General features: G+C 42.3%; 1 protein-coding gene across 1 annotated transcript; it reads right to left on the minus strand.

Annotated features, from left to right (window-relative positions):
• Positions 1 to 423: 423 nt before the first annotated feature.
• Positions 424 to 23,064, minus strand: LOC119149441 (killer cell lectin-like receptor subfamily F member 1). Its single transcript, XM_037390687.1, has 8 exons — positions 22,832 to 23,064; positions 14,937 to 15,137; positions 9,167 to 9,244; positions 7,913 to 8,011; positions 6,889 to 7,029; positions 5,017 to 5,168; positions 4,196 to 4,293; positions 424 to 3,344 (listed from the first exon to the last, which is right to left on the minus strand). Exons 2-8 carry the CDS (start codon positions 15,016 to 15,018, stop codon positions 3,212 to 3,214), a joined length of 783 nt encoding a protein of 260 aa, XP_037246584.1. The 5' UTR covers positions 15,019 to 15,137; positions 22,832 to 23,064; the 3' UTR covers positions 424 to 3,211.
• Positions 23,065 to 24,583: the final 1,519 nt, after the last annotated feature.

Below are 24,583 nucleotides of genomic sequence, written 5' to 3' on the forward strand. Positions count from 1 at the left end.
TTTATTTTTTTAAATCAGTGGAATTACTCAGGATTTAGTAACTGCTTAAAATGTAGATAGGAGCTTCAGTAAGGCCCTGCAAAAACACGTTTTATTTCATTGATAATAGTGAGAATGCTCAAATACTCGTCATTTCATGAATATTGTTAAAACCTAAACGCTACAACCAATCTGAGGGAAGCCAGCTCAGGAGTTGAGTTTTTTTCTTGTTAAGTTCAGCATGTCTCAAGAAACATCTGCCATAAAAACAGGAATTCAGCAGTTCTCTCCAATGCACGGGCAAGGGTATGCTTTAAGTACCCTGAGGTTACATTTTCCTAATGGGGAATAGATCTATATAAAATATAGATATATTATAGATACAGATATATATATATATAGTACATTTAGATAGATAGATCTTACTAATTTCAGACTCTTCCCTTGGCTTTGCTTCTCTGTCTAGAATAAACAAACCTATCCTCTTCCCCACGGACATGCTGCACTGAGTTTGGGGGATTTTTTGTTGTTGTTTTTTTTAACGTGAGAATAACAGCCATTTTTCAAATGAGTTTTTAGCTGCCGGTGCTGCATTCTGTACGGTAAATCTGTGTTGGTTTTTTGTTTGAAAGGAAGTCAGCCACACTGACGGTACGATTCGCTTTAATGCGTAGCCCCAAAGTTCTGAAGAACCATCGTGCTGTCCCTGTGGAGCGCAGCAGGCTGCATCACATGCTTGGTGTCTCTTTCCACCGAAGATCTCTACGCTTTTCAACTCTCACTTACACACACCTACTACCTTCCTGACCTTGTAATTAAGTGAGGTGTTACCCATCGGTGTCTGTAGATGGAGGGATGTCCATCTGTTCATGCTACCATATTGCTCATGAGTGTTTTGTTCCACAGCTGCAGTCGTGTAGGTGCTAAAGCCATGATGCTACATGGCAAGAGACCATGTGAAAGCATATCTGTTGGTTACTTATCTCAAGTTACTAGGCATTAACCACAACCCTCCATAGGGGCACAAAGACCTCTAGTGCAGGTATGAGACAGCGTACCTGGGAAACTGCAGCTGCCTTCAATGATGTGTATTATAGCAAACATGAGCTAAAGGGTCTACATATCCAAAGCCACGTTTAGCCTTGTTTCTCTCTCTCATTGCTAAAATGAGGACTTTAATTCCAGTCTGTGCATTTTTGGTTAGTAGAGTTGCACCTTGGATTTTAATATTAGGCTTTGTTTTGTTTGTTTTTCTCCAATCACAGCTCATCCCACATGGGTAGCGTGAAAGTACATAACATTATAGTAAAATTCTGGGCACTTAGTATCTCCCCCTAACTGGCCCTGAAATGGCCTTGAGGTCCCTTCTGCTATAAATTATTGCATAATTCTATGAAATGATGTAAGAATTCAGCTTATTGTGGAAGGCACAACATAGCAGAGTTAACTTCAGGGGCATTTGAAGAGATCCCACATGAAACTGAGTTATGGTAGATTGAATGTACCTAAGCAACTTTGTCTGTAAGCACAGAGAAGTAGACTTTACACCTTTGCAAGACATGTAAGTGTGAGAGTGCCTCAGCTGCTTTTCCCCGCAGTAAGAGAATGAGACTAGAGATGCACAGTTTAGAAAGGGGACTAACTTTTGTGCTTTCTGAATATTAACTTTCGCATCAGAAGCGTTTGACACTTCATTCAAAGAAGAAGTTGGTTCAGTTACCAGTTGAACTGTCCAACCTTTCATGTAGGTAGGACTCAGATGTCCTGTCCAGGAGATGGGGCAGGGCTGGAGGTAGGTGTGCCTTGGACAGAGCTCAGGCAGAGGCTGATAGACCCAGAAAGTATCAGGAGGAGAGGTTGGTGAGGATCCTTAGGGCCTCTTAGAGCACTCAGGGTCCTGGCAATACTCAAGAGGAGGTATATGGTTTGCAGACAGGAGGAAAACATTATTATTGCATTTCCACTTGCATTGTCCCCTATGTTATTTTTTTAATTTCCCTGTTTACACATTATTTGATTTCCCCAATGTTGCAACACAAGTCGCTAGAAATACCTCAACGATGGTGCAAACATTTGCCTTGCATTTGGTCACTCTGGTTTCAAAGGCATGTGCTAGCTACAGATCTAGAAAAATTACTGCCTTTATTAGGCTAAGGTGCTTTTAAAAGCTGAAACAAATGTCTGATACCTTAAAAATCAATTAATTACATTTGTTATTTTTTTCAAATGTATAAATATAATACAGGCACTAAGTCACCCTGCTCTTAGCATATTTTATTCTAGATCCAGGTATAGCCACTTAGCACTTGAATGCTCAAGCAATGTAATTACTGAGTGCACCCGCAGATGTTAATTTCACCAGCTTTCAGCTTCAGTACCTCATCACCATACCCTCCATGTATGTAATTATGTTCTATATTCCTATGTAACTATTGTTCCATGTTAAAAAGTTTGCAACATAAAGGGAAAAAATATCGGTGGAAAGGCAGGCTATCATCTTAATTTCCTTGCACTGCAGTGTTGTCTTACCCTAGATAAGAGCTTTTTTGCAGATCCCAAAGTTCAGCATCAGAAGATGGGAGCCATCAGCTTATTAACCACAAGTGTTATGAGTCACTTCACGCTTGGTCTGATGTCTGTATGCCCCGTAGCTGTGCACGTCAGCTCTGAGTGAGTATAAGACACTACCTAATAAATGCATTTTCGCCAGCCCTCAAGTGGCTTCTGTAAGTCACGATTAGACTGTAAGAAAAACAAAACACAAAACAAAACAAAACGCAAACTTCAGAAAACAATGAAATACTGAAACCCAAATAAAAAGTGTCTCAGCTCAGCAGTGGCTGCCTGAGGGATACGTATGACAGCAGTGGGCTCCACACGCTGCAGCCCCGGTAGATGGCATCTTTTCTGCACATCAGGCAGTTCGTGTGCACAGTGCTCATCCTCACATGAGCACTTCTCCCCTGCCCTTCCTAGAGGCAGCTGCTGCCAACCTTTGTCTGTGGGAAGGCTCAGCACTCCCAAATCCAGATGTACTGTCCTCTTGCATGACCTTCACACTGACACCTTGCAACTTCTGAGTTCTTTGTCTGCATCACACAAAGTCTTATGGAGCACAGAACAGCGAAATGCAAATTTCTGTGCAAGTCTCGTGAAATTATTTACATCACATGTTTTATCAATAGAATGGGTCTTCTGACAAAAAGCTCTGCCTGTTGTCTGACAATTTGGCTCAGAGCACCAACAAAGTTGCGTTCTTCTTACAAATCCACTTCTTCAAAGTCTGGCAGTTATCTGCTTGGATCATGTTTTTTCTTCTGTAAACAGCACAGTTCTTGTCAGTCTCAGTTCTATCTCTAGCTATCCTGGTGAGACAACAAAAGGAATGCAATGAGTTGTCAGCTTTAAATTCCATACTGGATGAAAATATTGATGATATCCTGAGTGAGGCATTTGGGTAATGCCCATTTAGTAACCCACTGAAGCACAGTTCCTCAACAGCCACGCATAGGTGGGGTGGGCACCCACAGCAGGGACTGCTGGCTGCTGAGGGGTGAATGCTCAGGAGCATTAGTGTAAGAAGGATGAGAAAACCTCCACGTGTAGCCATGATGCTGAATGGTAAATGGTAAGAGGGAGGGGAAGGACCCTTCAGCTGCACAGATCCAGCACCCATGCTGTGTGACAGGCATCGCTTTCAACAAAGGCAGTCAACACATGGTCTGTAAATTGAGAGAGTCTGTTGACAGTGATTTCAGTGGGAGAAGTGTGTATTTGTAGAGGAATGAAGGCGGTGGATTGTGTGTCTGTGTGTGTGTCTGCGTGTCTGTGTGTCTGTGTGTGTCAGATGGAGGAGCAGCAGTGTGGTCTGACCTCTGGAGGAAGGAGATACAGCACAGACAGTAGAATCTGATCAATGGTAAAGCCTTGTTGCAGTCTACTAGTTTGTTTGTGCTGCAACGTGTAGTAATGTCCCTCTGCATTCATGCATATATGAACTGTGACTGTGGCTGGTCTTGCAGGCAGAAAAACCATCTGTTTCCAAAGGTGCCCAGCAGGAACCTGCTGACCTGGAAGTGGCTGTGACACAGACCCTGAATAGGTGCCTGAGGCTGCAGGACTAGATCTGTGCTTTGGGAAATTAGCTTGGATTCAGAGTTGTATTGCCACGCAGCTTTGCTATTGCTGAAGATACCCTCCCCCCACAAATGATCACCTGGGATCTTCAGCTGAACTCCATTGTTTCTTCATGTCTTGAATCTTCAACCCAATCCAGATGTATTTGGTATCTTTCTCTTTATTGTCTATAAATTCCTATGGAACAAGTAGAAGCATGTTACTCGTCAGCAGAGCTTTTCTGCTGTGCTTAGGTCACTCTCCTGTTTCATGCACAGCTTTTCATGTAGTCCCTCACATGGAAAGCGAGGGCAAGGATCCAGCTGTGGCAAAGCAGCCCATTACAACGGCCCATACATATGGGACCAGCCACAGAGCTTATATTCAGGCTGATGCTCAGGCTGACTAGCTTTCTATCAGCTGTCAAGAAAATCCTCAGTGATGCTCCTCACCCTAATGAGCCAGGTTGAGAAGCTTGGTCTTTAAGGTAAAAGACCTGCTTCTCAGGGAATGATGAGTTTCTCAAAAGAGCCATTCCGTGATACCTTGCTACTCATTTTCCCAAGGGAGCATGAGAAGGAGGTTTGGGTGTTTGAATTTCCATTTAGTGGCTGAATCAGACCTCTCTTCCCATAGCCAAGTAATGGAAATGGGTGGGAAGTCCCCAGCATTTCCTCCTCCCAGTCAAAACTACTCTGGCTTCCCCATTTGCATCTCCGATGCTTCTGCTCTTCAGCTCTGCTCTGTTAAAACTCTCAGAAGAAGCTCCTGTCTGTGGAGAGTCAGATGCTCTGCACTGGATGGGGCTCTTGTTTGCCTGCATGTACACCTGACATCTGGGCCATGTTCGCTGGGTGAAATGTCCAGCTAAGGCACAATTATTGGCCTGTCTCACAATTTTAGGGCTGCTGCAAGACTCACCATCTCAATTTCATCTTCAATGACAAGAAGCTGGGATTTCCTGGACAGACAGTTTCTTTTGCTGTCATCCCAGCTTACAGCCTCCTCGGAGAAGTAGTAACATCTGCCCCTGTGTAGCTGCCACCCAGCAGGACACAGCTCGCATGTTGTTCCTGTGGGTGGAGACAGGGAACCATTAGCTCGTACCATTACTTGTTCCAGCTGCCCCATAGTGTTTTATGTTCGTGTGCGTGGCTGGCTGGACCAAAAGCAGCCAGTCCCCACTCCCAAACGCGTTTGCTGCATGTGGAGAGAGGTTTGAAGGCTCCAGCGCTACTCCTCCTCAGCTTCTGCGGTGAAGATTTATTACATTGATGACTGCTTATGAAAAAGCCTTTGTCTTTAATTAAGGATCGCTTAACTTGGACAGGGAGCTCAGGGAGGTCATGGACAGCTGTAATGAGCAGGTGCTGTTTGTCCTGAGCACCCCCAAACAAGCAAGGTGTGAGCAGGACCATCCAGATGATAAATCCTGTGTGCAGCTCTGTCATGACGGTAACTCCACCACCCTTGGGCGCCTGTGAACCTGACGAATCATGAGACAGCACACGCCTGCACTTAGCCTAAAGTTTTTAAAGTTTACATACATAAGGGAGTGTAAACTATTTTTGTTTTTCACTGAGTATAAAGCCAGGCCAGCTCCAGGACTGGGCCAGAAGCCTCACCTACAGGTGGACAGACCGCTTAGGAATTTTCCCAGTTACCAAGAGACCCCTGGCACCAGCTGCAATGGGGCTGCCCAACCAAAGTGTGGGCCTGGATAATGCTAAGGTGGGAACTGGTGACGTATCCTTTTCTTAATCTCTGTAACGAATGCTTTGCAGTAATGATCCAATGCTTTGTTCCTATTGCTCTTTTATCATATTGTGCATAACAACTAGTACTGTTTCCTTTTATCATATTGTGTGCTATTTTTCCTTTATAGTGTAATATAAACTTTATTTATTCTTATATTTGATTTAGAATTCATTTTTGCTTGGTATCTATTCAATCAGCAAAACAGCTTCCCAGTCCCTTTGCCATGGTGCTATGCACTTCTGCACTCCCACTGCCCATCACTGGGGTCTCCACTTCCATGTGCATCTGCATGGTGGAGAGCACCAGGAGGACCCAGAGGGCTGCAAAGAGACTTCTCATCCTCCTGCTTGCAGCCCTTGTGGGGAGACATGGTGCAATGTGACATCATGTGGAGTGTGTGGATTTGACACGATGTGACCAGAAAGCACAGGCACTGAGATGAGATCCAAACTATGTCCATGGAGCTGCAGAGGGAACTGGGTTAAATAAGGGAACACTGCTATTTCAAGGTCTAACTTCCCATTTCATGCAGAACATCTGGGAGGAACGTCCCCCACGTTTTCTGTCTTGGGTTACTCTAATGTTTCAAAGTAACATCATTGCAATCAGTTCTTAGAAAAGCATTAGTATTTGCCAACAAATAATAGATCCACAATAAAAAGACCAGGAAGGTCTTTCCCTGCTTGATCCTTGCAAAAGGATAGGAAAGCTAAATTCCATCCCACCCTGTGAACAATTATTGTCTGGAAAGTGATCTCCAGGATCTATGATATATGGCATTTCTGACAGCAGCTCCTGGCAGAAGGAAGTGTAAAGGAATTACTGGAGACTATTTATAAATAAAAAGGAGCAAAACTATCGTCATTAAAATGTTAGTTTAGATCCTGTCATCACTTCTATGCAGGAACATCATGCTCCCTGGGTAGTACCAGTGTTTTCCCATAAACTGCAGGGCGTCATAGAAAAGGGAACAGAGACAACAGAAGCGTGCACACAATAAGCCCTCTATGCTGTGAAAGGACCAACTTTCCTCACCCTGTGCATCTTCACACAGTTCCTCCATGAGCCATTTCAGGAGCACCGCCGAGGCAGTCTTCTCGGAAGAAATGTGATTGCCAGTGCTATTTAGACCACAGTGGGACAAACCTTCTGATTTTCCTGCTTTGACCTTAAAAACTTACACAAACAAACAAACGAACAAACAAAAAGAGATTATGGTTAACAACAGGGTCAAGGAGATGTAATCTTTATATCCAGTGTTAGTTACACTGTGAATGTGAGGCGGGGGGTGGGGGGTGGGGGTGGGGGGGGGCTGTATACATTGCCGGGTTATACACAGGTTATACACACTCAGTTATGAACTGTGAGTTCATAATATACTCGGTGAGTACAACTGTCTGGCAAAGGGTGTAGCTGCTGAATTATATGGACAGTACAGGAAAAGAAGATAAATTTGTCATTTCTGATAGTTGAATATACAAAGAATATAAACACAATATTTTGGTGAGATTTTAGGGAGGGTTGGGAGGTACATGTTTTTTCTGAAGTTTTTCAAGACTCTTTTCTCTTAGGAAATGAGTATCTTCTCTGGAACAGTTCTTGTATAACTGGAGCATGCCGTGGATTATGATATTACTAGTACCACAGAAATCTGATGAAATGAAATGATCTGGAGTCTGATTTTTATTTTATTTGTTCAAACATACAAAGTAACTAAGTGAAACGGTCTCAAAGAAGCATCATGGATGCAACTTTTAACTTGTAAGCCAGGAAGACCGAATGTGTTATTGTCATAATGATTTGAAATCTACTTCTACAGCCTTTCAGCATCACGGATGACAAGGTAGACTGCAGCAGCTTCCCTTCATCTGCACAAGGTATGTTAAATGACAGGTAGAAAATGTGCCCTTTGGAACACTACATTTGTTTTCCTGTATTTGTGTAGAACTTGACACCTTTATTGTGACATTAAGGGAATTTTTCTTTTGGCATCACTCTACTTGTGAGGTTTAACCATGTCTGCAACAAAGAGATGAAGCGGATTGTAGGATCTACTCACATTGCTTGGCTAGTACGGCTATGACACCTAGCAGGACGAGCACAAGGACCCCCAGGACCAGCACCACGTAGAACCAGCCTGAGCACCCGTATCTGCAGCCTGGAGAGGGGCAAAGGGACAAACAGCTTAAGGTCTTTGCACTATTAAAACTAACATTGCCTTTACGTATGCCACTGTCTTATGTAGAAATGACAGAGAAATAATCTGCCTAAAATAAGTCTGCCTTTTCAAGTATGTGGGGATATTTTACTTATTAAAAATTTGCATCCTTTTTGCATACAGGAAAGTGAAATCAAAAGATCATTTTGTCAGCAGAGCAAGTGATTTTCAATCAACCGTTCCTTTAAGGATTCTCTCTCCTTTAATTTTTTCAAACATTGCCTCCTCCCACTTACCCACCCACACCCTGCAAAGCATTCAGAACCATGCAGAACCATGCAGAAAAGTATCAGGGATGGTCTGTGGTACGTTCCTCCTCTGTGGTCACGCTCTCCTGTGTTCATATGCCTGTCGTGGCTGAAAGCTAACTTACCTGAGTGCACAATAAAGGTAAAAAATCCCATACTGCCACCATAGCACAGTGAAGTACATCTGACAAAGCATCTCTCCAGCCATTTCGCATTCATCAGCTCATGAGAGTGAAACACTCAGGAACCTGAGACAGGACCTGACGAAACTGGGCGTCAAGGCGCAGTTTCCACAAGCCACAGAGCTGCACTTTCATAACTGCTGTTTTCCTGACCTTGCCTGCGTGAGATGAGTAACTGCCCCTTCCTCTGGCTGCCTGAGACGTGTTTTGTAGTGTTCCCTTTCAGCTCACAGTGCTGTGGGCCTGGCCTTGTCTGGCACCTGTCCTTCAGCACAGGGAGGATGACAATCACCAGTGCACTGAGTGCACACAGAGAGCTGGGTGTTACCCTGCTTCCAAAGCCAAATGTGTCCCTGTGACTGCTCCTGCAGAGGCACTCACAGGAGGCTTCCTAAAAACCATGGAATTTTACTTTTCTTTGCTAAATTTTAAGTGTAGGGCACAAAGGCATTTTAAAAAATTTTTTCAAAATCTCTTTCAATATTATTTTTACAAGGAAAGTGTGTAGGCTGAGAACCCAGTGAAAAAAATATATGAAATGATAAATCAGGTCTTTATTGAGAGATTGTAAGTAAGACTTTTGATTACAGGTTTTACTGTTGGGTAACGGGAGAGACAAAATCTAAAATTAGTAACCAACAATGATAGAAAATAGTTTGCGCTACCAGAAGTGGAAGTTTCTGATGTGCTGCTCCCTTTGGGTTTCGGCTTCACACGCAGCTCCGCATATGTGCTCGGGTTTCCTGTAAGGAGTAGGGAAATGCTGACATCTGTGGTTGTGCAAGCCATTAAGCAGAGAAACAATAAAGAATTACGTGGAAGTCTGAGTCTGTACCAAAAGGGGCATGTGTTTTCAGAGCTGCTAGTTCAGCTTTTTTTAAAAAAAAAAAAAAAAAACAAAAAAAAACAACAGGTAGGGTGATGACTTACAATTTCCTGCTGCTGTCAGTAAGTAACTATAAGCCTCCTCCAAAATCTTTGCTTGAACTACTTGGGTCCTGTGTGGCTGGAGGCAGACCAAAGGATGGGTAAGACCTGAGTACTACCAATAGCAAACATCCCATTTGTTGCTAAGCCATCTCAGGAGGTATCATAGGGGCTTAAGGGGCATCAAGAGCCGTGGCTGCTTTGCAGAGCAGGGAGATCCCAAAGGGAAAACTGCCACTCAAAGAAATGCTCCTGCAGCAAAGTGATTGCTGGGTGCTTTCCTGACTCGTGAATGTTTATGCTGGGTTATCGCATGATGCCTGCAATAGCAGATTAATGGACCTGATGGTTGAAAACATCCCTTTCCAGATGCACGTTGCAAAAACAAAACAAAAAAAGCCATTAAAATAGCATGGCGTGATCTGGATGCACATGGACTCTTTCTGAACACATTCTCAATTTTGTTTTATCTAGGCATTTTGTAAAGCTGCTGGCTATTTTTATGGGAGAAATTTAGACCTTCGGTAGACTAATCTTCTTTCCATAAATTGAGATTTTGTCAGTCTGAATCAGGAATAAGTTTCTGTGCTACAGCCTTAGTTTGAGATCAATGGGGCTTTTAAAAAGAAGTAAGCAATTTGTGTTGTATAAAATCTCAGTGAGAAAAACTCAGCAGAAGAAAAGAGTCTAAGATAAGGTAGCATTTGATGTGAGAATTGTTGAAGTGTGGAGAGGTTTTACAGTAAGAAAAATACTGAGGACCTGATTGGCAAATAAGGTTTATTCATACAGATATGTTGTTTTGTGCTTTAAAGAACCTGACCTAATAAACTTTGCTGTTTGCTTTATTACAATTAATTAGTTCAATGAACTACTGAGAATTTCTAAACTATATTTAACTGTGTAGGTAAGTAACTGTTCTCAAAAAAGAAGTGCTCATAAAAGATTTTATTCTTAGAATGTAAATATTTTTCAAAGAAGAGTCAGGACTTTTACACTTTTAAATGCACTAGCCTTTTAAATGGAGACACTTCTAAAATATGTGTTTTAGAAAAAAGTGCTACTATTGCTAAACATTTTCTCCCTCGAATAAAGATCCACTCCTTTAAAGAACATCTCTCAGACTCTACAAAAAAAAATATTTGCGCAAACTGAATATTTTAAAAAAAGGATTACTGATATTATAGTGTGTATTGGTGCATTTGAATGCGAAGCCCTCAGAAGTCAGCAAGTGGTTTTAAAATACCACATAACTTTAGTTTTGCCAGACACTTACACACATTTACCTAGTTTAGCAACAAGGAGCCCTAGTACTAGGTGGAGATTTCTGTCATTTACTAAAACTGAAATTTCACAAAAAATATATATGCAAATCACCAAGTGCAAAAAGACATCTCTCTTTACTGGAAGCTTCTGCTGGGTGAATGTGCAGGTAGGGAGTGCTTTTGCCAGGTCATTCAATCTGCAAAGAGTCAGGCTTGCCAGCCATCGGACTCTCACCATCAGCTGGACACCAGGTTGCGTGTGAGCCCATGGTGCACCCTCATCGTCACAACTCATGCAAGCCGCCAGCGGGGCCGCGTTCGCAGAACCCTGGCCTGCACAGCCGGGAACGTTCCTGTACTGCTCCGCTCACTGCTGCTCCAGCCACACATGGAACATTGTCTCCAGATGTGGGCCACCCCACCCAGGGGGACTGGGGGAAGCTGGAGAGGGTCCAGCAGACAGTGGAATTTGTCAAGACCTAGAGAGGCTGAGGAGGTTAAGGAGGGGTACAAGAAGCTAAGGGGAGAACTAATAGCAGCCTACAACTACTTGTAGGCTAGTTTGATGATGGAGTTGAACTCTTCTTGTTTTTCTGCTAGAGGAAAGGTCTTGTACGGAACCATTTATGAACCACAATCATGTGACTCAAATTATTCCTGAGTAAACTAGGAAGCAAACACTGTGTGAGTCTTTCATTAGAAGCTGGATTTCCAGGCTGTATTTATCCTTGATTGTATTTTTTGAGCACTTTCCTACTTTTGAACATCTGTTTTGAAGCACATACACTGTAAATAGCACCTGTTAGCCCACCAAAGCATGTCCACAGATAGTACTACCTGCTAACTCCTCAGCAAGCTCTGCTAGACCATCCAAAACCCACCTTGTCCTTATAACTTAGAGCATCTGACAGCTGAAATCAAACTGATTGTGTAACAGCCTGGCATTGACTTTCCTGTTGGAACGGGATCACAACAAATCCATTTCAATCGCTTTGCTGGGTGCCACCTCCCAGGTGTAGAGCTGCCGATATATTTTATCACCACATTGTGTTAAACATTATTTAACATAGTTTGTCCAGTCTATCAAGTTTATTCTAATGTTTTTCAACGAGTGAGCTTTCCTTATCATTAGACTGCAAAGTTATACATTCTTTGCAACTGTGCCACTAGCAATTTTTATATTCTTCTTCTTTTTTCTCATGAAATACATTGAATAGACTTTAAGATAAGAAGAGTATTTGGGAGAACTCCAAGAAACTGCATAATTTGACCGAACCAAATCCCTTTCTCACAGTTAAGGAAAAGCTAAAAAAAAAAAAAAAGATGGGCACTGGATCTGTGAAGGGACTTTCATTCTCAAATCCAAATTTTACATATTTCTAACACCTACTCAACTACTAGAGAACCTTGGCAGAAGTTCAGCTCCCTGCACGTTTACCTTTCACGTGCATCAGATCTCGACAGCAGCTATACTTCAGCAGGGCAAATTAGCTATGCCTCCACCTCGTGTTTTTTAGAATCTCCTTCAGTAAGTTACACCTATGGGTCTGAAATTCACATGAAATGCAGCCAGGAGGAGGTGAGCACATTCCGCTTTCCCACAGCCGAGTGATCTGAAGTCTTAGCTAAAGCTTGGGAACCTGTAACTCAGAGCGTTCATCTGGGGAACGTGCGGTGGGTGACTAAACCCCACTCTGCCTCCTCCGTGGTGAGAGTCCTGACCACGCAGTGCTTTCCCCCATGCCCATCTTGAAGCTGCTTCTTTTTCTGCAAGGGAGTCAGACATTCCTGGCCAAGAGCAAGATGGGCATAAAATCTTGGCAAAGGGAGGGATGTGGCTACTAGCCATCCTCCAGCAGACATTTCAGTGTGTCACAGAGTCGGGACAGTGCCATAGGGAGTGCTTGTGATCCTTGCCACAGAGAGTCCCATCACCTTGGAGCTGAGACCCTCATTTTGAGAATCAGCTTCAAATTCCAGCCCCCAACTGGAGGAAGCATGGAAACCTCTTCATGCAGAGTGGGACACGCTCTAAGTGTATTTGGTATGCAGAAGCTGTCCTTGAGCCCAGTCCATGCAGGAAAGATCTTCTAGCTTGCAGGGAAGGAGCTAACACCCAGAAATGGCTGACTGAGCAGCACAGAATTAATTCTCTGGAAATTTTGCATTTTCTCCAATTCTTCCTATGGTAAAAGTGACTCTTTTCAAAGAATTTCTAGCAATTAGAAGTAAATCGCCAGCTGGATAGGTATGCATGAATTTGAGTGAAAAAAAAACTTCAAGGAAGGAACAAGCAACCAAATTTGTTAGTTTGAATTTTTAAAGCGTGATAATATGGCTCAAGTTCTTGTCTGTTTTAATAGCAATAAAATCCATGTTAGTATATGTTAATGATGAAGACAGTGAAATAATTGTAATCAGGCAGATATTTCTAGCATGTTCTCTCCTGATATGAGGTCCAATATTGCTTAATACTATTGGGTGCTTTTTCTGTTTGTGTCAAAATAAGTAGAAAATTAATTGCTAATAAAAACTGAAAATAACAAAAAGGTTAACATAACAATAAATAAAGACAGCTGCAACAACAGCCCTGTAAATTCAAGTCCAGTCAAACAAAATGTGTTGGAGTATAACCAAACATAAGGGTGGGAGAAGGTGAGTGATACTGGAAGTTATAAACGGTGAAGGAAAGTTTTCTTAAGAGATTTTGGTCTCTGCATAACTGGGCCAGCACAACTAACACCTGTACTGATACTGGGTGCGTCTCTGGTGCCCATATGTTTTAAAGGAGATGGAAGCAGTGGAGAATGAACAGAAAAACATCCACAAAAATAATAAAAGTTCTTCGGGAAGTTAGAGTGAAAGCTTTAAAGGCAAAAGGGCACTGAAAAATTACTTGATTACTGTGGCCAGTAACTTCATGGGAGAAAATATTGAGTGCTAAAGTCTATGCAACAAAGGTTTAACAAGAACTGTCTAGATGTTAAAGAGAACTTTCACTGGAAATTAAAGCCTGGCCTATGCAAATTCAAGCCTTTCCTTCAGACAGCATGATCAAGGGACTGTTTTGCATGTCTTCAAATCAAGATTTGATGCCTGTCTCGCTTTGCAAATAAATTATATCACCTTGGAAACTGGGTAAAATTCTAGGCAAACCCTCTGTGCTTTGCATTGCACAGGTTACAGTAGTACAAACAGCATCCATGGATACATGTACATACAATCTAAGGTAGTATTTTCTGTTAGATGTATAATAAAGTGAACCCCATTTTTTTTTTAATTAGTGTCTGGTAAAAATATGTATAAGAAATAATTCCTGTCATATAAATACATGCATTTAGAGCACCATTATCACTATTAATCTACATGGTAAGTAGAAAATCTTCTGAAAATGCTCATTAGCGATTGTTGTGTCCTTAAGTAGTTAAATACATTAATCACTAATGAACCTTGAAAGCATGAAAATAGCATCTTACTCTGACCACAAGCATTTCCTATTTGCTCATAGTGAGAAGCTGTCATTCATATTAGCTGTGATCCAGAATTTTGACAAAATGCTTTCATGAATTTCTTCCAAGTAGTGGAAATATTACTTCTTAAAAAATTTGGTTTACATCATCTCCTTACACTCAATATTGACTTAATCCCTTGTCTTTTATTGCAAATATATGAAGTGATCACAGATTGAGAATGTGGTTCTGGGAAAACCACTACTGGAAAATTAAAGAGGATGAGCAGGAGGGTTTCAGGAGTCATTCAGTACTTCCTTCAGTGACAGTGACTGCACTTTCAACTGCCACTAGTTTTTTGATTTACTAGTTAATTCACTACTCCCTTTCCATGAAGACATCATAAAATGCATTGATCTGATTTTTGAACTAAGTAGGAATTTAGTGGAGCATATTCTAACAGGTTTTTGATAATGCTGTTCATATATACATATAAAAAAAGATTATTCTCATTATTCAGAAATGAACAATTTTTGTTTCTCATTCTGCTGTGTAAAACAAGGGGCCAGAACTGACACTACTCCATAGTGATAATGACTTAGGAGTAGCTTTACTGATTTGTACCTCATGAGGATCTCTTCCACCATTTGCAACTTCTCATCCTTCCCACAACTTCTGCATGCAGCATTTTATAGCATTCTTCTATATTATCCAATAACAATTTTAAAAATGAAGGAGAGAGACAGCACAGGAAAGAAAACAGTGTACGCCCAAGAGCTGATTAAATGTTTTACCTGGAACTGATGTCCGAGAAGGAATGTGTGGTCTTTCCCTTGGTAGCATTGCCACGTCCACGTACGTGATATCACCTGCCATTGACAAGCAAGTCCCTCTGAATTATGGAAAGAGCTGGTTTAATACCGTGGGTTGCATCCTGTATTAGTTTTGCCTGCCTCCAGAAGTATACATACACCGTGCTATGGCTCTGAGGAAGGCTGAGAAACAGATAAAAGGAAGGAAGTTACTTCTTTCAATACAGCTTCAAAGCCTATTTTCAGCCACCATTCTGTCTCTTCTTGAGTGATCTCTTGCCCTTCAGAATAGAGGCAAAAATGAAGATTAAAAAACATTCTTTTTACTCATCTTAAATGTATATATATATATATATAAAATCTTTGGCCAAAGCAGAACAAAGTTTCTAAGGAATACACAAAAATGGACTGAACACAGGTACAAAAGCTTTGCTGATTCTCAGAAGTGCAGCCAAAGCAGTGCGATCTATGTTGTAATGTATATTATGCTCATGTGCACAATCTTACATAACCTATTCACCTAAAAGGAAGATAAACAAGATATGTATCAGTATAAGATGTTTTGGGGCTAATGTAATGGCAACTACAGAGCAATAAAAACGTAACTCCAATTCTAACCTGCTTCATCCTCCAAGTACTATAATGGCTTAACAACTGAATTTAGATTATACTAATGATGCCTTAAATTTAACTCAAAATAAAATTAAAAGTAACATGATCAATACAAAATTAAAAGTAATATGAACATCCTTTTAAAAGAATGTTTCAATACTTCACTGTAACAGTAGTTATGAGGACCAGAGCTGCCCTTCCTAAGCTCTTTGAGCTATCCCCAGCTTGACCTAGCAACTCCACAGGCAGAAGGCCTGAGCTGCCTTTAACTCCTTGTGTTTGCTGCAGAATATTTTGATGACAATGCTTTTGTCTTCTATTTTTTGGGGGGAAGCCATACAGATTTGAACTAAAAGTTCTTCTAAAACCTAAAAACACATTTCAGAACACACAAGACATGAAGACCTGTGTGTGGACAGTCTTGACATTTCCTCCTAAGAGCTACACTGTTGGTTTTGTGCTTTATTCCCCCTTAGAAAATTCCTGGAGACTTTGATACAGATAGGCTCTACAAACCTGCACCGGTCATAATGTTCTTATTCTGTGATACAGCCTATTTGTCTTTTCTGTTACATTCAGCGGCACTTATGACACTCTAGATTAAAATTAAAAAGGTTTGTTTTTGTGATTTTATATTACTGATCTTTTCCCTTCCTACTTTTGACGTTGGTAACAGTGTTAAGTGCAGAAACAAAAAGGTTTAGGGAAAAAAATGAACCTTTGATACTCACGGAACAGATTACTCAGAAGTGCCACTCAGGTACAGTTTGTATGCAACATATCTAAAACATTGATGCTTTATCATCAGCCACAAAGTGATCACCATGTAGATGTGGATACTGTTAACTGGATACTGATAAGGTTATTTTCATGGCAACCTACATACCAGCGATATCACTGTTCCTAATGTGAAACAAAACTTTTGTCCTCTGAATCAGTTTTCATTGCTTCCCCCTAAACTTCTCACCATACTTTACAGCAGGATATTTAGGCTTTGAAATGAAAAGAAAAGAAAAAAGAAAAAAAAAAACAAACACCCAAAACCAACCCCAAACCAAAACCTACTTTCCTTATTGGGTTGGTTGTTGGTTTGGTTTTTTTTTTACTTTAGTCCATAAAGGAGAGCTAGAAGGCCAACAGGTTGCTTGAACTCTGTCTCTTTCCATCACTGTATACACCCAAGCAGTCTTTTCTTACATCACTCCCTCCTAAATGATTCACAAACATCGAGATGTAATCATGTACAGTCGGTGTAATCATGGGTCTTTTTGAGCTAGTGGAAAAAAACTGTTTCTATTTTAAGGGAGCATGTCTCTCCTCTCCTCTCCTCTCCTCTCCTCTCCTCTCCTCTCCTCTCCTCTCCTCTCCTCTCCTCTCCTCTCCTCTCCTCTCCTCTCCTCTCCTCTCCTCTCCTCTCCTCTCCTCTCCTCTCCTCTCCTCTCCTCTCCTCTCCTCTCCTCTCCTCTCCTCCTGTCCAAAAAACACATCTTCAGACACAAAAGCAGTCTCAGTCAGTGTGCACCACAGACCAGGCAATTAGATCCGTTGTGTCCTAGCAGATTCTCACTTGCCCGAAGAAAATTACTAATGCACAGTTAGTTTCCAGAGTAAACTTACAAAATAGGCATAGGTGGTTCTCATTTTGGATTTGAAGTCTACATGCTGTGCTCACTGTTAGAACTGATAATGAAAATGAAGGTGAATTTTAATTTCTAGAAAGAATGGGCGAGTAGAAACCTTTGCAAGGCATTCTTCTGGAATTCTTCCTATCCTGGTGGAAAACTATATTTTTTTTCTTACATTTAAGATGGATAGTGCACCGCTACAGCACTTTCATTTGATAAGCATTTTCTTTACTATTAATAGTTTTAGCTTTGCAAGTATTTTCTTTATTGTCTTTGTTTTCATTTTAAATTCTAGCTTTATTTATGAATACCCAGGTGCAGGTCACCAAGTCTGACCCACTGATCTCTCAGGGCTGATAGCACTTACAGATGAAAAAAATCCAGGCTGTTGTAGGAAGAGGCCGTCATAGAACCAAAAGATGTCTGTTAGCAAAACGACTCACTGCTCATGAAGATGATGGAAAGCCCCCTTTTTCCTGCCTATGTGTCTGGGGATGGCGATTCCACTCAGATCAACAAGTCAGGTCACCAGGGCTAAGCAGCACTGCCAGCCTGCGTATGGCAGGATCATGGAGTCATCTGGGGAAGAAGGGACTTCTGGAGGTCTCTAGTCCAACCCCTGCCCAAGCAGGTTGCTCAGGGCTTTGTCCAGGTTTTAGAAGTCTCCACGGCCAAAGATCCCATGACCTCCCCGGGGACATGTTGCAGTGCTGCACCATTCTCATGAAGGAATACATTTTTTCCTTCTGCCTGGTCACAGTCTCTGGGCCTGCTGCTTGTCCTTTTGCTGTGCCCCTTTGAGAAGGGGCTGCCACTGGCTTCTTCGTAACCCTCTTCTTACATGTTATCTAAGAGAATACTGCAGACAAACTAACAGGCTAACGTTAAATGTTATAAAGCAAGCCTCTTTCACTACGTGCTGTGTGTCTTAAAATGAATTGTTGGTATTTCTTGTAATTTTTGCTAAACAGAGTTCTTCTGGTTTTTTGAGGCAGTGTCACAGCTGCACTGTGGTCATATGTGCATCTCCAGAATCTGAAGACACCTTTTGCTTGTGACAACACACTGCTGTCTACTATTATTTTGCAGAATAAATGCTCCAGAAATAGCCTGGTTCAGCTTAGTCATTCCCCCACTGTAATCCTTTCACATTCAGATGTCATAGTCTTTTTGGTTTGTTCATCCTGGGGAAAAAAATCACTCAAATATCAAAATGCTTCTTCACAAGCTGTAATCTGGGTTGGGCATCCATGTGGCTTAACCAGATTCTACCATCACCTCGTGTCTTTTGGGTTTACCAGGTAGAGCCTTGCCTCACCTTCTTCTTTCCTCTCAGCCACCTGATTAATATCCTTGGCTTACAGTACACGAATGCTGCTGAGACCAGTAAAACATTTTGCTGGGCTTGCTGTGTATCAGGCAGCTGAGTGTCAGGGAGGGGGGAGTGATCTTTTAGCCCTGAGTTTTCAGCCTGTTTGCCTGCCAAGCACGGAGGTCTATGGTGGTTCAGGTTTTCCTGCAGCATCTGCAAGGAAAGATGGTGGGGTGGTTGTGTAGGATTCCTCTCCACATCATTTAGAGTTTGGCAGTCTGGAGCTTCGGTGGCTATGTCGAGGTAGGCAACTGAATGCGAGCTCACATTCACATTCTTCCCCGGCTTGACATGTGCTCCTGATTGCACATAGGCTCTCTCCACTTCTAACCATCGCTCCGGAGCAACATCGCTTAGTAATGTTCTGGTGTTAGCACAATTACCAGTTCCACTTACGCACAGAGTAAATGTGAGAACAACGGTAGATGACACCCCTTCTGTGGGTGTGACAGTGTGCCCTTCATCGCATGCAAAGGCAAAAGTAGACTGAAAACAGTGATGTGGGCGGCAAAGCAGAATTCAGCACCTCCTGCCGCATAAAAGGCAGCTCAGCCCAGAGCTCCAGTTGCCTCATGGTGCACTTTTTGAAGAACTTGAACTGCTGCTCTGACAATGAAATGGACCTATCTGAAGGCTGAGCTGCACCACAGACATTCCCAAGATGAACTGAGTGAATCCCATGAGTAAATCCCCAGTTTGGGTTTCAATTCTAAACCCTGTGTCACAGCAGACCCTGTATGTATGCACAATCAGGTGCAAGAGTGACCCAGAAGACACAATCAGAGCTAGGGCTACAAACAAAAACACTTCCTGCTATAAATGAAAGTCTGTGCATTCTTATCCTGCATTGCAGAAAAAAAAAAAAGAAAAAGAAAAAGAAAAAAAAGTCATTTAAACAAAGCAAATCCATGAATTTACCAAAAAAAAAGAAAAAGAAAAAAAAAGAGCTCAGTGAATCAGCAGTGCCTGCAGATTGCAAGCTGAATATTTCCATGCCAGAAGCTTCATGTTCAGCATGTAGAACTCAGAGTAAGTGGGAAGTAAAAAGAATTAGAAGCCTGTGAGATGGGTTTCTTCCGTGTGCAGGATTTTGGGTTGCTTTTGGGCATGTCAATACTTTTTGAACTTCAACTTAATACCCAAAGATGTTGCTGTGCAGATTATTTATTCTAAGTGCCAAGTATTCCCTTGGATGCATTTTTCAGTGCTAAGCAGTGGTGGGGTGAACATATGGGCAGGACATGTTCTCAGTCTCCTGAGCACTGTGGTGATGGTATATCAGGAAGGAGCTAGGGGACATCCCTTCTGGCACACTGCCATATTGCCTTCTCTCCTGTCACATACTGAGTTAGTTTTCCTTTCCACAATTGAAGCAGTGAGCCTGCTGGGACCACTCCCATAGGTAGCATGTTCCTGGTGATGTTATAAAGTATGTTCTGGTCTTCTGTAGCCCTGTATCCATGACTTGGAGAATGACTGGTGGGGAAAAAGTGCTGTACCTCTCCACAGACCGTACGTCTACACAACAGCATCTAGTGCTTTGGAGAACAGAGGATGTCTCTGCAAGGTGAAACACAGCAGAGGTGCTGGTACAGTTGCAGATCACCCCAGCGTGACTGCAGTGCTGTGGTTAAGCAGCAACACCCTGGTTCAATGCAAATACACCATAGTGCAATGTGCTGGATACATCCGTGCAGCACTAAACCATGTGGACTTATAGGTTGACATCTATTTTAGGCCTTCCACGATGTCCTCTATTTTGCCATACAGACATAGCCTGCCTTCCTTCAGGTCTAGTAGAGCTCCTGTGTCTTACTCTCATGTATTATAAGGTGTTATCTTTTGGGTAGCAGTTTAACCTATGGGTCTGAGTGCACTTAGCAAAGAAGGGGATGTCACTATTGCCGGGATGCAATTGAAAGGGCAAAAGTAAAAGGACTTGTCCAAGCTCACTCATCAGGCCAGTGGCAGAGGATGGAAGACTGTTCAGCACTCTGGTCCCTTGGCACAGCACCCTTTTCAGTGTGCCAGGCTGATTATTGATGCATCATGTATTTGCAGGTTGGTACTTCACTAACTGTAAGACCTGAATCCAGGTACATCAGTTTCCTTCTTCCCATGTATTCCAGAACTATTCCTGTAAATGCACTCACATGTGGAGTCAGACATTCTTTGGCCATTAATGTATTAATTTACTGTCACAGTGCCTTTTGGCAATAATTTTCTTTCTGCTTATGAAACTGGAAGTAACACCACTGTGAAAGCCTGGTTATCTGTAAATTGAGTGGATTGAATGGAGAGAAGGCAGCTAGATCACACACAGCTTACTATTCTTCCAGAAGGTACTGGAATTAGTATCCATTGAACAGCTTTAGATTTGCCACTGAGGTACATTTAAGTTAATATCCCTAATACATGCAGATGATAGGGACAAATGTATATATAAGCAGTAGCAACATTGTTGAGTCACAAGGTATGTACTGTGTCAGTGGTATATATGCCAACCTGCCCCAGACAGCAGCAACGAGCAGGACTGTATGGGAGCATCTCACCTACATCTGGTGATTGGAGCTAAACCTCAGTTACGGTAACTGTGTTAACGCCTCCTGCAGTTAAGTGAAAGCAGCTTAGCAGTCGAGGAGGAGATTTACCACTTTCTAACTTTGTGTGTGAGATAAGCAGCCCCCTGAAACTGCTTCTCTCTCTATCAGCTACAAAGCTTACAATATAAATTCAAAGACAGGGCAGATGGGTGTCTCCTCCCTCTGCAAGTATCTCTGGGTACGCTGCAATCATTAGGGCAGAGCTCTGGAACTGAGATGAGATCTGACTGAGATCTGTGACAGGATAGTTCTGCTCCGGCACACCAGGAAATGGGCTATTAGTGTTTTAAAATCTCTGAGAAAGAGTATGAAAGTATACATACATATATAACACATATATACATTTATGAAACATAATAGTATTAAGCGTAGAACAAATACCCCAGCACAGAAAAAGCCTGTGAGTAGATACCTGAACACAGAAAACAAGCACCATATTCCATGCAGTAAAACATGCTAAGCAATGAAGAACTGATGTGCCCCTACGGCAAAGGAGTGAAGTGGATAAGGAAGGGCTGCACTGGCAAAAAAGACCGTAGCTATCAGGTGATTATTTCACTTTGTTCAGCACAGTCATGAAGACGTTTCTGGAGTACCACGTCTCCTTTTCAGCATCCTATTTCAAGAGAGAAGTTGACAATCTGGTGCAAACCCAGTGGAAATCCACTAAGGTGGTGAGGGGGTGCCAGAATCAGGGTCTAGACAGCCTGCGGAACTGAAGTTTAAGGGGAGGAGGGTCTAGTTTGCCACCATCCACCATGTAATGGGGAGGAGGGTATGCAGAAGTTGGAGCCAGACTCTTCTCAGATGTGCAAAATAGGCAATGGACATAAGCTGCAGTGCTGCAGAAGGAAAAATTTCTTCCTTCATGAGAGCGGTGCAGCGCTGGAACTGGTACCCAGGGAGGCTGCGTGATCCCTGTCCTTGGCTAAACCCACAGGGTGGTCCCTTGTGGGAGCTGCCTTGCGGGACATCAGAGCCCTACTATGGGCGGGAGGTTGGACTAGAGACTTCCAGATGCCCCTGCATCCGCAATTTATTCAATGGTTTTAAGATTCTGCAATTTATTTTTTTTTCTTCTCTGGTAGCTCAAAGGAGCACAGAGGCATATGGCCAACATCAAACCGGGAGGTCCCTTTTGGGGTTCTCCAGCCCTCACTTACTATGGGTTTTCAGCCCAATTTAAGGAACAATGAGCACTTCCTTCCACAACACTTCCAGTGCTCTCTAGTGTTATTTCTTTACAACTACAAGTACGCAGTATCGTTACATTTTTCCCCAGGAGCCAGAAACACAACCAGAATGAAATTTTCTTGAACGTATCATGTCAAGATTCAAAAGCTAATTCTTTCCAGTTACAGCTCTGTAGAGCCCCAGTGCTTGTTCTTCCTGGGACCAACTTACATGGAACTAAGGGATTTGTTCTCAGCTTTCACCTAAGTGATTCTGTGGGAACCGGACACTGTGCTTCAGTCTGTATAGAATTTTTTATAAGGACTAGCTTGGAACCCATTAAGAAGACCATGCATTTTATATTTTTCATCATACGCTCTATAATGTGTAAGGAAATACATTTGTGTCCAAAAGAAGACAACAGCTTAAACCCCAGAATATAAACGGTGATCAAAACTCCATGAAAAAGAGGAATATAATAAATGACCTTACCACATCCAGTACAAAGCGGTGGCCCAGTTCTCAGTCGCAGGGAGCCGAAGCCAGCAGGACTACCATGCGCTGCCTTGGGTGGCATAGAACTGGGAGGAGAGGCTGAACTCAGCCCCTGCAGAAGCTTCAGCAGCAGAGCCTGGATGTTGATTGGTTTTCTATGCAAGGTCGGCTCCCTACAAAAACACAGTGTAAAACTGCAGGGGAACAAACCTGGCAAGCTAATAGCCTAACGGTCTACTATGAACTGGAAGGCTGACTGCATGGCTTCTAGAGCTCAAAATTGATGACTGGGGAGAAAGCACATGGTGTTTCACAGGGAAGAGCAGCTCTCAATGCTGAAGTTCTGAAGAACCAGGACTTCTTAGCCTGCCTTTGTGGTTTCAGCATAAAAATCTAGTGGTCACAGGGTTCTCAATTACCCCATGTGTATGCGAAAGCTGTTTCGTATTCTTCTGGTTTACTAGGCACAGCCAAACTGGCTGCATTTCTGTTTGAAATGCTGTGTACATAATGTGATCAAAAGTCTATAACAGGAGCAAACCATATCCTGAGTTGGTAATTTCATTTCTCTGTTATTTATCTTTTTTATTTTGCACCTCTAACAGCAGTATTTGGTTGGCTGCATGAACTTTGCTGTTGACAGGCAACATAATATTTGCCTCTGGCTACAGCACATTTATCCAGCATGTGTCACGTGCCTGTGGGCTCCAGCAAAATTAGCACAGCAGTGAAGCAAGGAAGTTGCTCTCCAGGCTTGGCTGGATAACCTGATACAACTACTTTTTCAGTTTGCAAGTATACCAGTCAGTTGACGCTACACTTACAAATACTGATGAATTTGTATTTCACAGGAAAACCTGAATGGCATTCAAGAGGTTAAGGCGCATGGTGTAGAAATAGCAAGAGCAAGCATTTGGATTACAATTCTCCATGTATCTTCAAATGAACCAGTTTCTACTGATATCCATACAATATTCAGTACACATCCATAGAAAAGGCCTACTCACTGTTCTGCAGAAAGGCTGAGATAACATGGAGAACCAGAAGGCAGCCCTGTAGCCCAGTAAATAGGATTTTCACATTACTAGGAAAAGCAGCAGGTTTTGGTCTGTCCATGCAGTACTTGCTTGCACTTGTCTTGGCCTGAGCTAATTTCAGCTTGTTTTAGCTGTGACAGCAGTTGTTTAGCAGCCAGGGAACAATTGCATAACTTGGTTTTGGTTAGTTCTTTGAATACCACATACAGTAAAGGTGTAGCTGACATGCTCTTACTTATTAACACGTATGAACCCCATAGACTGGGATTACAGGGGCTGTTGTGTACCTTTAACTAAGACAAAGATAATCAAACTTAGTTGGGAACCAGTGAAAAAAGAGCAACTAAACAGGCTATGTTAGCAACCGAAGAAAACACAACTCCAGCACGACATAAGAAAGAGGATGAAAGAACTCCATCAGCAACATATCCCTGCGGAGAAACAACCTGGTGGGCACCAGCCAATGACTGCACACCCCCTCGCCCTGTTCTCCTCGTGGCAGACAGGTACCGTGGGTGTAGGACTCGTGGGGCATTGCAACCACAAACAAAACTCTACTCAGAAGTATATGCCAGCAGTTTAAATGTATTATTAATGAGGCTTTTTCTGATAATTTTGACTGTGCTGTATTATTTTAACTGGTCTAATAATTAAATTCTAATATTCTGATTTGATTGTTACAACTTTAGCTAGCCAGACAAACTTCTTGACT

This window comes from Falco rusticolus, chromosome 5 (genome assembly GCF_015220075.1).
Source record: "Falco rusticolus isolate bFalRus1 chromosome 5, bFalRus1.pri, whole genome shotgun sequence".
NCBI lineage: Eukaryota > Metazoa > Chordata > Aves > Falconiformes > Falconidae > Falco > Falco rusticolus.

Excerpts from the sequence above, each read along its gene's own strand:
- LOC119149441 (XM_037390687.1), bottom strand. The coding sequence starts at position 15,018 with ATGGCAGGTGATATCACGTACGTGGACGTGGCAATGCTACCAAGGGAA. Across the intron at positions 7,030-7,912 it reads AGCCGTACTAGCCAAGCAAT|TTTTTAAGGTCAAAGCAGGA; the intron begins GTGAGTAGATCC and ends TGTTTGTGTAAG. Across the intron at positions 4,294-5,016 it reads TTGAAGATGAAATTGAGATG|GAATTTATAGACAATAAAGA; the intron begins GTGAGTCTTGCA and ends CTTGTTCCATAG.